The 16086-nt window shown below is 43.9% G+C and overlaps 1 protein-coding gene across 4 annotated transcripts in view; it reads right to left on the minus strand.

The window, feature by feature from the left end:
• The window catches only part of tcf7l1b (transcription factor 7 like 1b), a 34430-nt gene that overhangs the window by 3659 nt on the left and 14685 nt on the right, over positions 1-16086 (minus strand). For all 4 annotated transcript variants that reach the window (XM_080038342.1, XM_080038341.1, XM_080038340.1 and 1 more), the window contains exons 4-7: positions 11073-11156; positions 1706-1841; positions 1090-1192; positions 533-616 (exon numbers count right to left, since the gene is read on the minus strand). In XM_080038342.1, coding sequence (XP_079894468.1) covers positions 533-616; positions 1090-1192; positions 1706-1841; positions 11073-11156 — 407 coding nt within the window. The remainder of the gene's footprint in view (positions 1-532; positions 617-1089; positions 1193-1705; positions 1842-11072; positions 11157-16086) is intronic.

Below are 16086 nucleotides of genomic sequence, written 5' to 3' on the forward strand. Positions count from 1 at the left end.
TCTGATGGGACGTGTAGGTTCAGATGAGCTTTGATTTGTCCTAATCGATTCTCAGCCCTTTCATCTCTGCAGTGTGTGTGTGTGTGTGTGTGTGTGTGTGTGTGTAAGCGTGTGCGTGGATTGTGGAGCGGAGTGGCTCAGAACATTGGCCTGACCACAGAAGTTTAGCTCTTGAGAGGAAAGACAGGAGAGGAGTTCTGAATGCCAATAATGCGTTTGCTCTATTTAAGAAGCTGAACTTGTCCGTAGATTTAGGCCTTAAATCCCTTTGTAGTCCTGACACCCGCTGACTATCTGTGATCTGATGTTTGTCCCAAGTAGAAAGTGTGTGTTTTTTGACATTACATTTCTGATATTTTCTGTCAAAGTTTGTCCAACCAGTTTACAATTGCAGACCTGCCGTTTCAAAAAAGGCTGGCAAAGAGAGCAGGAGTAAATGTGATTAAAGCATGACATAGAAGCAGCAGATATTGGGTGTCTCCCATTGGGAGGGGGTGGGGGTGGGGGGTGTTGCTGAACTTGATCCGCTCACCTGGACATGGATGCATTCATTGCGAGCGCTGGATAGGAGTGACGGAATCCCCCCGGAGGGATGGAGTACATGGGCTGGCCCTGCCTGAGAGACAGAAGGGAGACAGAGTGAGCGCGGGCTCCAGTGTGAGGTGGATCAAAACACAGCTGACAGCTAACCCACCAGCACTAATCCTCCACTCATCAACTCAAATCCCCCAACTTGTGGAACAGCGCCGTTGCAATTGATTACAAAAGCCGTGGCAAAACCCATAAATGTTCATAAATTCCTCCTGGCACATTCAAAATGTTTAAATATAGTATTGTTCTGGTAGGATGCACCTGCACTCACACAACAGACAATGGAAAGCTGCTTTCACAAAAAAAAAAAGTGTGTCCTTTGCACGTATATTTTCCAGCTTCTTGACTTGAACTTTTAAAAAATTCGAACTGTATATGGTTGAAGTAAATTCGCAAAACATCAGTAGGCTACTTTAACTGCAGGTTGAGTAGTTACATGTTTAAAGAAAACATATCTTGCTGTGCGCAGACAGCTGAAAATAAACATTTTTAACTTACTGCGGCATGAGCCAGCCCAGAGGGTGTGCGATCGAACCAACAGCGCCGGGAGACAAGGGGTAGTATGGGGAGAGCTCTGATGGGTGAGGTGTCCGAGGAATACCTGCAGGTGCCAAGGGTGGAAGAAAAATCAGCTTTGAAATGCAGTACACATACTCACTGATGCAACATGCTTTTAAAGTTATCTAAAACAACATTTAAAATCTCTGAAAGTATTTTTCACCATTCCCTTGACAATATCATGCAGAATATATTTTTGGAGTGTATGTTTGAAAGGGAGCTACAGTATAGATGGCAGGTTTCAAGGTAGAAAAAAGCCTGTTTTTGTCAAAATGTGTCTAAACACACTTCATGGCCCTGTGTAGCTCATTAGCCAGCGTTCATTCTTGCAAAATTGGAGTGCTACTTTCTGGTTTATGAGGACGTTTCTTTTCCCCACTGTGACAAATGGTCACTATTTGAATTTATTGTAAATGACAAGAAAGAATTTTGGCTGAATTAAGGCAAAACATTTTTTTTTTACATCCATCCTAAAGATAAGTAATCAATTTTGTATGTGGAATTGTACTGTAACATCTACAGTGAAGCCAATCGACTCCCATCTCTGTGACTTTACCTGTCTTTGGATCGAGGATCTCTGGGCTGAGGTGTGATGGCGGCGTGCCCGGGGAGAAGTGTTCATTGCTGTAGGTGATGAGGGGCGTCAGTGGGTGGACATGGTGGGCATGCTGCACCACTGGGACTTTATTGGACTGTTGAAAAAACAAGAAAAAAACAAGAGAAGAAGAAAAAATTATTTAGACACAGGAAGTGACAAATGTGCAACAAGTGTGTGACACACAACATTTAAATCAGAGTAATCCATCAAAGCTGCATAGCCTGTCGCTGAAACAAGCGTGTTACCATACCATACTGTATATACACGACGGACATATTACATGCACAATATTTCTGTTGGCCATTGTTCAAATGAAAAGGCAGGGAGTAAACAGGCCATCAAGTGTGAATGCCCACCATGGTAAACATCACGGTCTGTGCGTGTGACCGGCCCTGTGATGCAATCTGGACCGGCACCAAGGAACACTAAAAAAGGCCTTGCAGACACATGCCAAGAGCATTACGGCCTTTTAGTTGCGGGGAGAACTGTTTGTTCAGTTCCAACAAGAAAAACAACGGTGCCACCGAGTCACAAAAGTCACACCAGCAAGCCACAAACAAACACCATCCGGATAAGGTAAACTGACTTAACCATAAACAAGTGGAGCCAGCATCTCCCCACTCTGCCTGACAGCACTCACTTGACGGGAATAAGCCCACACCCATGGGTGGATTACACTGCCACATTATGCTAGTACGGATGGCCCCTTAATGTTAGAAAAACACTTACACTTCTGTACAAATTCTGATAGCGGTGGAGAACAGAAAGTGCTGAGATAAAACCTCCTTTTACATTCAGTTGGGTGAAGATTTTCAACAATTCATCACATACACTGAAACAAAGGGTAAGATATTTGCTGGGATCTGGGATGAGGCCTTTACGTTTATGACGAGGATGATGAAGACAATAATAATAACCAGCGTCTCTACTTTCATTAGGCATCGCTCAGCCGCGCAGTCATTTCCCCTGGCTGCCCGGCTGAATAGAGCACTTGTTGGCTCAACTTGTCACATGGGAGGGTCAAGGAGTGGTGGGGGTGGGGAGGGGTGGGGGGGAGAAAGGAGTCTTGTTCCTCCAAGCTAACCTTTCTTCAATATCCCTCCCCACCCCCCTCTCAACCTCTCGTCTCTCTCCAACGTGGTCTGCCGGGGAACAAGGTTTGCATTGAGACGTCCATGCACTCTCCTGCTTAGAATTGTTCCAAATTGTAGCTTTTTTCTTTTTTTTCAAAGCAAGGTCTAACCTTTTTCCTTCTTTTTAAATCTTAAAGCAAATGGGTTTCTCCCACGTCTAAAGCCTGCTTTGATTCGGGTAATGGCAGATGGAGTGAGGAAAATATTTACCGGTGTTAAACATGGCTATATTAAGATCACTTTTTTGCTCGGAACTTTCTTGGTTTTTCACCAGACTTGGAGCATATAGGGTCAATGCACATGATGATGCGCACAGCACACGATTTGACACAACACAGAGAAGGCTTTGATAACGGTTTCGTGTCAGAAATAGTGTCGACTTTGCCGGCTCGAAAATCCCAGGTCCCACATGTCATGTATATTTGAGTTTTGCTTTGTTGTTCTACTTCATGTACAATATGCCTGAGTTTTCCCATATATTGTGAGGGGCTGCTCGAGACCTCTAGACCTGGGTGCCAACACATTTTGGGAAGCACTTCAGTGAGAATTTCAAATGATGCCTATCAATTATTCATATCTTGGAATACACCAATCATGTGGGCTCTAAACATAATTCTAAGTCTGAAGGCACTAGTTTCAACTCCGGGTTGCCTTTCAGTTGAGAAGCCCAATAGAATATGGAGGAAAAAATGGAGTACGCAGGCAGGCTGCAAAAATGCAAAACTGTTCCGAGTTTCTCTGTTAAGAATAAAGGTGGCTACTTCATCAGGAAAATCCTTCTCTTTAATTTTTTCATTAAATCAATAAAAATCAGAAGCCTCCATAATTTTTTAAAAACCTATAGTAATGAATTTAGCTCTCCAGAGCTCTGAGAGCAGAAATTGAAAAACTAGACTAATGGCTCTGCCGTGACTTCAAACCAAACACTAATGCATCAATGCTTTCTTTCACTTGCTTTATGTGTAGAGGTAATATTGCTCCAGCCCATGACAGCTTCGTACACCTGGTTTCATGATCCACAAGCAAAGTGTAATAAGGAAACCACAAGGAACATGAGCCGTGTTTTAAATATAAACAACATCTATGCGATAGGACTGATAAAGGGCAACCTGGAACCAGATGGTATCTACATCAACGGACAGAAACCATGCTCTTTACATAGGCATGCTTGTTGCAAACAGGTCTGCAGTGGTGCATTCCTCTGCAGCTAAGGAAAGTAAAAAAAAACACCCAGAACCGGTCGTAAGGTGATTGGACATAGTTACTGGAAGGTTTAAAGGGAGAGGTGGGGGGGCGGGGGGGACAACAGCAAAAAATTGCTGAGCCGGTACAGAGAAAAAGATGTCTGTCTCCAACGAGGGTTTGAAACTAAAAAGGCAGAGGTGGCAGTACCTCGCTCTGGCTGTCCAACTTGGAATGGCGCTAAGAAAAGCATAGGCCTTGGTCAATGTGGGTGGAGGGGTGGATTTCATTCAAGCAAACATGCTTTTGGATCCTGCACATCTGAATTGAATTACTAGGCAAACAGTCGATGGGGAAGAGAGCTCAGAACAAACTGAATAACCCGGCAGCTTTGTGTGTCTTTATGCTGGCTGATTCTGGGTGGGAGGCTCAGAGGCCTTTCAAAACTCCGGGAAAAAGCAGGGTGAAAAGAATGCCTGGCATGCTGAGAAATCCAAGCCTTGTTTGTCAACGGCAACAGGAAGCGGACGTGAGAGGGGACTGACCGTGTCGTATGTCTTTAAAATCAACCGCTCCAAAACTATGCCATTCATCACACCACGACATGTGCTTTACGTCTGGTCATCGCCTCTGAAAGGGTCAATGGCAGTAATATTCTAGCTTAAAATAATACAGAGCGGAGCCGCGTCATATTGCTGGGGGGGGGGGGGGGGGAATCAACAGGGCGCATATGGACACAAACACAGCCAAAATCTCCATGGGACGTTTGTGGTTGATAAATATTTGAAAACTGACAGATTATCTTAACATTTTCTTGCTAAATCTGACGCTAATAACCACATTCTTGAAAAACTTGTTCTGCCATTCTAAATCTGTTTCGTTATCGAAATTCGGATAAAATCAAAGCGCCGGTTCCTCATTTCATTTGTGAAGAGGATCTCGCCTCCGCAGTGGCCTAGGAGCAGGACTGCAGCAGCAGACCTCAGATCAGTATTCAGTTCAGTCCTCCAGAAGCCTTTGATTTCATGATGGATCCCGGTTGTTCGCCGCCTAATGCAAAATGAGAAAATCTCACCGGACTCACAGTCAAAGGTCTGTCAAAGGAATATGTGTCAAAAGCAAGTGTATGTAAGGCTCTGGGAGAGAGAGAGAGAGAGAGAGAGAAGAGAGAGAGAGAGAGAGAGAGAGAGAGAGAGAGAGAGAGAGAAACTCCAAATTATTCTCAGTTAATATGTCTACTTAAACTGTCGTAAAGCCCTGAAGAGTTGAAGAATGCACTGGACACATCCCGGGCAACTAAAGACCTCTCAAGGGGAACGCTGCCCATGAGCTGGCAACTTCAATGCACTTAAAACAATTGGGTGACGATGTGATTTATGACACGCGGACAGGACCCCGTCCCACCATGGCTTGATTGCTCTAGATAATAACACAATATTGAAGCATTTGGTGTCCATGTCCAGTGAAGATCAGCCTCATATCTGGCAACTGTTATCTGACAAGTAACTGATGGACAGTTCTACCTCATTAGAGAGTCACAGCTCCTTCTAATCCAGAATAACAGTACCAGTCAGTGTAAGTCTGTAATGACACGGAGAATGGGCCTCGTGGACAAATTACCGCAAGTGACTGAACGACCTCAGAGAGGGAAGAGCGCAGCCTTGACATCATTATCGGCAGAGTGTTAATGACTGTGAATCTGTGCAAGACACACATGATTCAGACTGCTTCCTCCTCTCCTCTCCTCTCCTCTCCTCTCCTCTCCTCTCCTCTCCTCTCCTCTCCTCTCCTCTCCTCTCCTCTCCTCTCCTCTCCTCTCCTCTCCTCTCCTCTCCTCTCCTCTCCTCTATGATCCAGCTCGGCCACTACTGATGGGCTGACAAGTTCCCCATACTGCATCACCTGGCCCTGCAGCATTCTTTGATGTATTATTCATGAAGAGGCAGACCTCTGAACACGGGAGCTTATATGGGGGCATGTGTGTGTGTGTGTGTGTGTGTGTGTGTGTGTGTGTGTGTGTGTGTGTGCGCACGGTGGGGTGCGGTATGTTCACAGAAAGGCTTGTTCCCTTCTTCCCAGTCCTCCCACCACCACCATTACCACCAAAAAGCAATACCAACACCGACTGAATGCTAAACAAACCTGTCTGTTGAATAATTGAAGCTCTCGGGCCAGAGAAGGCTCCGATTAACATATAGGCCTTATGGACCCAATCTGCACAGTGACAGGATGGCCTTTTCCCAGGACTTTTTGCGTGCGCACAATGAATGCTCTGATTTATATTTTAACACCCTCTTATCTTGTTCCACATTTCAGGAATTAATATAAATTTTGTGGCGAGTTTCGAGCCACGGTAATTGCACCGGTCTCTGCAGGCAAACACAGGAATGTGAGATTGTGTCATTCGTTTACCAAGAAATCTAAATATGAACATTATCTTCATGCGGTCTCCCACTGGTGGTGATTTGCTCATCTGCTGAGGCTCATACAGTGCCCTACAAAAGTATTGGAACGGTGAGGCCAATTCCTTTATTTTTGCTGTAGACTGAAAACATTTGGGTTTGACACCAAAATATGAATATGAGACAACATTTCAGCTTTCATTTCCAGGTATTTACATCTGGATCTGATACACAACTGAGAAGATAGCATTATTTGTAAAGGAACACCACATTTTTAGGTGAGCAAAAGTATTGGAACAGATAGACCTAAAATAAATTAAAATTAATAAGACTTAATATTTTGTCACAAATCCTTCGCTTGCAGTAACTGCATCAAGCCTGTGACCCATTGACATCACAACACTTTTGCATTCTTCTTCTGTGATGCTTTTCCAGGCTTTCACCGCAGCCTCATTCAGTTGCTGTTTGTTTTGGGGGGTTACTCCCTTCGGTCTCCTCTTTAGCAGGTCAAATGCATGCTCTATAGGGTATATGTCTGGAGATTGATTTAGCCAGTCTAAAACTTTCCATTTCTTGCCCCTGATTAACCCCTTTGTTGTTTTTGCAGTTGTTTTGGATCATTATCTTGCTGCATGATGGAGCATCTTCCAATCAGTTTGGTTGCATATTTCTTTAAATTGGCAGACAGAATGTTTCTGTAGACTTCTAAGTTCATTTTGCTGCTGCTATCATGTGTTACTGTGTTGTTGTCAAGATGAACCTTTACCAAAGTGATGGAAAGGCTAAAGTTTGGAGAAAGAAAGGATCTGCTCATGATCCCAAACATACAAGCTCATCTGTGAAACACGGTGGAGGCAATGTCATGGCTTGGGCTTGCATGGCTTCTTCTGGAACGGGCTCATTATTCTTCATTGATGATGTAACACATGATGGCAACAGCAAAATTAACTCAGTCTACACAAACATTTTGTTTGCCCATTTAAAGAAATATGCAACCAAACTGATTGGAAGATCCTTCATGATGCAGCAAGATAATGACCCAAAACACAACAAAGGAGTTAATCAGGGGCAAGAAATGGAAGATTTTAGACTGGCCAGGTCAATCTCCAGACTTAAATCCTATAGAGAATGCATTTTACCTGCCAAAGAGGAGTAACCCCTCAAAACAAAAAGCAACTGAAAGAGGCTGCGGTGAAAGCCTGGAAAATCATCGCAAAAGAAGAATGCAAAAGTTTGGTGATGTCAATGTTATTTTAAGAAAATAATTTGCAACAAAATATTAAGTCTTATTCAATTTAATTTATTTTAGGTCTATCTGTTCCAATACTTTTGCTCACCTAAAAATGTGGTGTTCCTTTACAAATAATGCTATCTTCTCAGTTGTATATCAGATCCAGATGTAAATACCTAGAAATGGAAGCTGAAATGTTGATCTATTGTCTCATATTCATATTTTGGTGTCAAACCCAAATGTTTTCAGTCTACAGCAAAAATCAAGGAATTGGCCTCACTGTTCCAATACTTTTGTAGGGGACTGTAACTGACCTAAAAAACTGTAAAAGCCTAATCAGTAAACTACAATTCTGCATAGTAAATCATGCATGTATCATACAAAACATAGTGTAGATGTGCCCGATACAAGCAGCAGGTTTTGACGGATATTTCCATGCCGGTCCATTGTAAACAAAACGACAAGGTGGAGTCAGCGATTCTGAAGAACGCTTGTTGTGAAAATCGCTTTTTCTCATAATCCGGACAATTTCAGCGCGCACACACACAGTACGGACAGGTAGTGTGACAGGTAGTGTGACAGGTAGTGTGACAGGTAGTGTGACAGGTAGTGTGCTGTGAGGAGGAGATATTCACTGATTTTGACGATAAGTGATTTTGACAACAAGCGTCCTCCAGAATCGCTGACTCCACCTTTAACACATGCTAGTAGAATCGTATACAGGAGCCTCACTGCTGGGGTCTCACCTCCTCTCCTCTCCTATGGTCTCTCTCTCTCTCTCTCTTTCTCTCTCTCTCTCTGGCTCCTCCAGGCCCTGGGCAGTAATCCCTGGCCCCCCGTGTGTGCCCATGCGCTCCCCCCGCTCTCATTAGTGCAGTGCTGGGGGCCTGGGGAGCCTGCAGGCCTGGGGAGCCACAGCCTGCTGCTCTCCTCCCCTCCCACTCTCCCGCTCTCTCTCTCTCTCTGTCTCTCTCTTCGACTGGAGTAATGAGCCCATAATCAGCCTGGCTCGCTGTCAGCAGCAGCACACCAGAGGGCCAATGTGGGCTCCTGGCCCAGAGTGGGGGGTAAGGCCACGGTGGGGTGCTTCACTTTCTATCTGTCCGTGCCCAGGGAACACCGTAGAGCCAATATTAGAAGAGCGTTCCCACCAGCACACATCCAATGACCCTCTAGTCACACAGGTCACTAAATCAAGCACGGCGGGGTGACTTCCTCTTTTTAATTTCACACGCCGAAAGCTGTTCCACTTTCAATGAACTTCCCAGCCATTTTATGCTGCTTTAAAAATGAAAGTGTTACAATGAGGCTTCTAAGACAATAATGTTATCTAATATTCTTGTCCTGCCAATTGAAGTGTTTCATTCAAAAGGTGTTTGGCCTTGGGATGCCCATTCATTAGAGTTGCCGTGCCATTCAATTGCGATAGAATATTGTAACTTTAGCATAATAAATTGCATTTCATCTACTGTCATTACAATGTATATTCCAGATACAAAGAAGCCTCTATATGCTTACAAAGATGTATAGCCTTTCTTGTAAGGGGGGGTTACTTGAATTAAGGGGTCTAAGGATGCAGGATGTCGTATGCTACACAGATGTTAAAGCCCCCTTAGGCAATTTGTGATTTATGATATTAGGCTATATAAATACAATTGACTTGACTTGGGTATTTATAAGTTTCAATGTGCAGATAAATACCTATTAAATGCAAGTAGCTAAAGAAAATATTTGCAAATCTTCAGGAATCTAGATATTGCACAGTGAACAAGGTGAAGGCTACGTGTTACTCAGACAGTGTGGGTAACATGTCAGCCGTTCGATCCCTCACATTCTCAGTCTTTTACAATGTATCTCTCTGCGTTGTCTTTTTCTTGGTTTAACGACGTTCAAAGAAACGAAGGCCAAACAAAAACAGAGAAGCCACAGCCACATGAAACGTAGCAGAGAGTAAACTCAGTCAACACACTTTCATTTCCTTTATACTCCTTTGCTATTAAATCTTTTAAGTTTTTTTTTGACATTTTCTCTTTATTTCTATTACGCTTCAATGTGGATTCATAATGTTACACATTGTATAAAGACTGTATACAATTGTTGTCCAGTCCGCTTTAACAACAAGTCACACAGTAGCTGCAGTGTTGCACAGAAAATTCCACAGGGCCACTGCCGGGTCAGCATTTATTCAAATAAAATATCTTTAATTGGTTGCCATTGAGCCTTTAGTCAGTCCTGGATTCCCATGAACAAACGCAGCCCCCTCCACAACAATTTCCCATTGACTGTGTGCACAATGAGGACTTGTCATGTGCATCACTGAGATTATGGGAAATAGCGAATCAACCACAAACCCAACAAGCACATCACGCCAGGATAGGATATACAGTATTTATAAGGTCAATCGGCTGAGTGACAACACCTCTTAAAGTGAAGTGACAGACAGTGGTTTTCTGCTCCACGCACCACGACTTCCCGTACCAGAAAACGCCCTGATACAATCAAGCAGGTGAGATGCTAGATAGACTGCCCCTGGGCTCCGTGTTATCTAATGTTTTCAATCCTGAACACACACATCCCACAGCGGGAAAAAAAGCCACAAACCAAACAGGTCTGCCCAGGCCCCGCATTGTCTAACTAGAGTGAGACACATAGTGATGACTATTTCACACCTGTGTGGGAAACTTCAGTAAATGGCAAGGAGGCCCAAACCTGAGAGATTGATGGTGGCGTCTGAGTTATTGCCGTGAAAAAAACTACGGACAGATTGTTCAGCAGTTGGCTTGCGGTGCGATGTGTGTGTGTGTGTGTGTGGGGGGGGGGGGGTCATGCATGGCTGGGAAAGCAGTGCATTTACTTGCACTCGATAACTTCATTATTGTGAATAACTACATTATGGTGATAGTTTGATTAAAGCATTTATACGCTTGGCAGTGCACTGATTCGCCCAATAAGTTTACATGATTTGTCTGATAATTAGATAAATGTTCCGTTAGGATGTAGCCCGGAGGAAACATCTCATTAGCGGCACAAAATAAGTGAGGGAAAATGGTGAGGCGTTCACATTCATGAATTTTCCCTGAGCACCATGCTTCACTTATTTGGTGTGTGTGAACCTGGTGCTCTTTTGTCTGTTGTCTGTTTTACTGTGCAATCTTTGTGACGCATGCCCTGAATAAAAAAATATCTGACTGCAGCGTTCGCACACTCAACAGTAATCTGATATGTTTCAGGGAAAAAAGATAATATATTGATCAAATCTTCACTCAAAATTCTCGATCTCAACTCTGATACAAAACCGCACTTCCACCTGCAGTTTTTGAGTTCTGATCCTGAAAGTGCCTGTTTTTTGTTTTGCATGCGTGTAATTCTCTACTCACTAAATGGCCCGGTGTTGGAGAACGGGAGTCTTTCGGTCCTGCAGATCCGGGGACGTCCAAATAAGGCCATTTCATCTGCAGGTACTGTGGGTGAAAGAAAGGGAGGCAGAATTACACACAACGATCCACACTGCAGAGAAAACATGCGTATAAAGGATTTAACCAAAAACATTTAAAAGATAAACCAAATATAGGGACCAAGACGCAAAATCTAAGGCTCTTTTTTTGCAAAAAAAAAAAAAAAACACATCTGTAATGTTTACTGTTAGTGAACACTGTGGAGTGTTTTTTTTTCCGAGAGCGTGCAAAAGTGGTATGAGTGGTGTCAAGACCGCAGAGATCTCCAGGCAGACACCTGTACGAGACCCACATTGCTGCTGGAGTCAGACAGTGAGTTTCTGGCACGGGAGAGAGCAAGGGAGAGCGATGTGAACACAACGCACTGGTGGAAGACTGTGAAATTGCCGTTTGTCAAGGAAAAACAAGAGGCCAGCTGTGGGCGCCCATCGCCGAGCGGGTGGGAAGAGACAGCTGGAAGGAAGCCCCATCTACAGTGCAGCGAAAGGTTGAGCTGCGGACTCCCAGCAAAAACCTCTGTCTATTCATCTCAAATAGTTTTGCCCTTTTGACCCAAATATAGTCCCTGCTCCTTTCACAATCACTATTTTTTATTTTATTGTATTAAAGTTATCACAAAGGGTTATGTAAGTATTGTCTATCCCACTTCTTCTTCTTTCTCACAAACATTTCCACCCCCATATTCACTGTGCTACTGTAGGCCATGGAGTAAGAACTGTGTACTTCACGAGAGGGCTTTTGTGATTTACTACTTGATACAACAAGCATTTTTTTTTTGGTCCTCCAGCAATGGACATAGCATGAAGCCAGAGCTCCACAAGCACGGCTCAAGCATCTGGTTTATGAATCAGTTTAAATACCGGACACAGCAGCTTGTCATGCATGTGGATTTTTCTCCCTGGTGCAATTTGAAATTAATTAAAAGGGTTTTCATATCATAGCTTATATTTGGGCTCATCCAGGCTCATGTAGCGCAGAGACATAAAGATATCACAGTTCGTTATTTAAGATGGGCATGGGAGGGTATTAATTATTATGAATACTCTCTGTAATTTTCTTCCCGTAAGAGGTGATTGCACAATCTAACCGCGCATCCCCCTGCTATTGTTCCACCACGTATAATGCGGTTTGTATTTACATAGCATTGCAAACAGTATGACGTCCACCCAAGGCAAACATCTGATGAATGGAAAAGACAAGAAATAGCATCTGACACGTAAAATAAAAAACGACCGGCCAAACCAGTTAAAGGATAAACGCGAGAAGCTTTTGTCTGCTTTTCAAAGGATGGTTGGTGCAGGATAAATGATGACAAACAAGCCAACTGGAGGAGTCATGCATTCAGGTTTGGATTTTTTAAAACTTCATTCATCACTCAGGGTTTGTAAGGAGGAAGGAAGCTTGGATGGCGGTGGGTTAAAAATGGAAAAGACATTATAGGAGGAGGGGGGGAGGAGGGGAAGAAAAAAAAACATTTTCAGGAATGAGTTTGTCGGAGCAGGCAGAGGGTATTGTTTCCTGACAGCTGGGGTCCAACAGAGCAGCGAGGCAGGGGGAAGGGGGACCCTTTTTTCCCTTCCAAAAGGAGGGGGAATTCTTGGAGTTGACATCAGCCCTCTTCATTTTCACTATACTGCTCAGGGGCTGAATCGCAGGTTCCAACTAATGGGCCCAACTCCATACAACTGTCAGGAGGCAGTTGCTTTTAGAGGCTGCTAGCTCCCTATTGAAACTTTTTCTACTGCGCTGTGTGCATGGTTGCCTAATGAATGCTACTCTCCCGAGAGAAAAATCCAAAACAATGCAGTTTTCTCTGTCTAATCTATGTCAATCATGAGCCCTTTTCCACAAATGAAACAAGCGCCATTGTGAGCGTTTGGTCTTGCCCGGCCGTGCCCACCCCGGCTCTCTCCCACCCAATCCATCCTTTATTTGACAGCTTCTGCCAGGACGCAGGAACATGGCCCCAGGCACTTTTTTCTGAGCGCCTACTTTTCTCCTAATTGCCAATAGTGGCCCTATGGAGCAACTGTTCACACACTTCCTGAAACATCCAGCCCAGGTAATGCCAGGCGCACACTGTCACATTAGCCGCGTTACAGACTACAGCAGCAGCACACACACCACTCACTAACACATGAGAGGCAGAGAGAGAGAGAGAGAGAGAGAGAGAGAGAGAGAGAGAGAGAGAGAGAGAGAGAGAGAGAGAGAGAGAGAGAGGGAGGGTGCTCGTCTCTCTGAGTTGTTTCAGGAAACAAAAGGCGAGGAATTGTGGGCCGTCGTGCTGCTCAGCAAAAACTTTCTCAGTGTTAAAGTGAGAGGGGGAAAAAAGAGTGAAGTGTCAGGAAAAAAGTAAAAGCCAGAACTTCAAATTGATGATTCAAATGGTTTTGACACGGCTTAAGTTATATTAAATGTTTTAAGAAGATTGAAACAGGAGATATGCTAATATGAATGGAACTGCAAGACATTTAGTAATGCTTTACACATGCCCTTGTTTGATTGGAACCACATACGGACATATGGTGCGGGCCCATAGCAATGTGTGTTTCAGCATGGGAGCTGGAAGCCCTGGTAAATAGACTCGGACAGACTACTGAAAGAAATGTGTAACTAAAGTGAAGTTTAGCTGATCCATTTTCATAGCTCTCTAATTGTCTTCCAGCCTTCCCCGCTGCCTCCAGCACTCAGAATAGACATCAGTAGAATGTGCTACTTTTACAGGACCCAGATGCGACAAAGGTGGCAGGGATGCCACTGAAATTTTCCAAAAAAGCTACACTGAAGCCCTTTGGTTTTTTGAACAGAGAGAATGCAACATATGCTCCGGGGCATGTGGCCTGCCAGAGCTTGGTTCTAATTGTTACATTGCTCTCACAGAGTGAGCGGAGGAAAACACAGCCAAGAGTCTTTGTCATCTCTGAAGTGTGTGGTGCCATACTGCAGGGCCAACATCAGAGCACGGAGGAGAGACAGATGTCTGGACATTTGCTGTCAAACTAAGTCAGACACTCTGCCAAAGCGATAGAAAGAAAAATCCCAAAACTTTGCTCGCAACTATCTGCCAACTTCGCGGCTGTGGACACAAGTCAGGACTGAAATGAATTTTTACAAAAAGTTAATTTTTACTTTATATAAAATTCTGACCACTTAAATAATCTTGCATACTATATCTTGAAACTGGAAAGGAGCAGAAGTGCCTTAATATCTTAAACAGATTATGTCAATACCTGTAAATGCTAAATTGCGTTAACTAGATTAATGAAAAGCAAACAGTCAGACAAAGTCAAACAGCAAATAAAGGCTTTAATATGTGTGAAGTGGCCGCTCAGACGAGGCCTGGCACTGAAATGGCTTGGCCCAACTTGTGGTGAATAGCGGCGCAGCAGGAATGCCTCCACGGATCGCTCCGGCAGATAATGTCAATCACCTACTGTGTGGAGAACCCCTCCCCATTGTTTTCTTTTACCCCCCAACAGAAAACAAATGGGCCGCACAGCTTGTTGTTTGGCTGAGGTGTTAATTACCGTCCCTCTGCCCATATGAACAGCAACTTCAGACAATAGCCCTGTCAGGCCCCCTACACGGCAGACCCTCCCTGGTTTGCTCTGCTGATATCACCTGCTCATGCGGGGCCATTGACACCTCAACCTGATCTATGCATGAAACACAATTGAAAGCTTTCCGCGACAAAGACAATGTGATAAGTATCCCCCGCCTCGTCTCAGAGTTTGCATTAAGGCTCTTTGTTTGCCAACATTAGAGGCAATTACACTGACAATTCTTAAGCAAACCTCGGCAGTCATTGTGCTAATTAGTGTGTAATTGATGGGGAAACGACAAGCAGCTCAGCTGGTCCGAGCCACAATGCACTATTGGGCCACTGCAAATTTTTCTGAATGGGGAACCATGTCCTATTATCCGGTCCACTATGAAGTAAGCAGATTAGTCAGGGAGGAAGTTATTAATTAAAGCTATCTTTAAAGAAGGTGCAACAACAACGAAACAGCACACATATTGTTGGGGAGTGTATAACTGGTAGAAGGAATTTGTCTTTTTCATCCAAACACACTACCAGCTATTGTATTAGTCCAGTCACATAAGACACCTGTACAACTTATAAGAACTGCTGCTGTGCTCTTTTAAGTGCATCACTTGAATGACCAGCCCAGCCTTTTGCTTTACATTCGGTTAACCCTGAGAAAGCCTGTATTCCTGCAGTGGAGATAGCATCCTGCTAATGGCTACTACATTTGAAGTGTCCATTAGCCCATAGAGGAATGAAGTTAAGTGACTATGACAGGGGCACTCCCTCAGTTTGCCGGGCTTCCATTGTGACCCGGTTGGTCGTCCTGCACTCTTATTCACAGCCGGTAAAAAAAACTGGGTCAAAGGTCAGACATCCAGAGTGCTGTGGTTTCCATGGCAACGTGGCCTATTAAGGCCAGGCTCATTGGCCTCTTAACATGCACTTGTACACAAAAGAACTATTAGTGCAAAGAGGGAGAGAGGAGAGTGAAGAGTGGGAGGTCCTAGCAAACACAGCGGCAAGGTTTTTCCAAGATTTCCAAGACGCTTACACGGCGCCATGCTATGCTAAATGTGGCATACATATAATCTCAGTGGCCACTTAAATTTTAGAGGAAGAACATACAGTATGTTGGTTAGGTCAATGTTGTTATTGTAATACTATGAAAAAGGGTATTTCTATTGTAACAGCATTTAGTAAAAACTTCACATTTTTTGCAAACAAATTCCTAGATTCAAATTCTAAAAAAAAAAGTGAATGGTGTCAAATGACTGCCTCATGCATATTCTGCACAAGGCCAAACTGGCCAGCAGACTGGGTTTATTTGAAAAGTCCTGGGAGTGAATTTACTGCTGTTTCAGTAATAAAACATCATTTACAGAATACAAGGCCACGTCAAACCCCCCT

This window comes from Ammodytes marinus, assembly GCF_949987685.1.
Source record: "Ammodytes marinus genome assembly, chromosome: 2".
Lineage (NCBI taxonomy): Eukaryota > Metazoa > Chordata > Actinopteri > Uranoscopiformes > Ammodytidae > Ammodytes > Ammodytes marinus.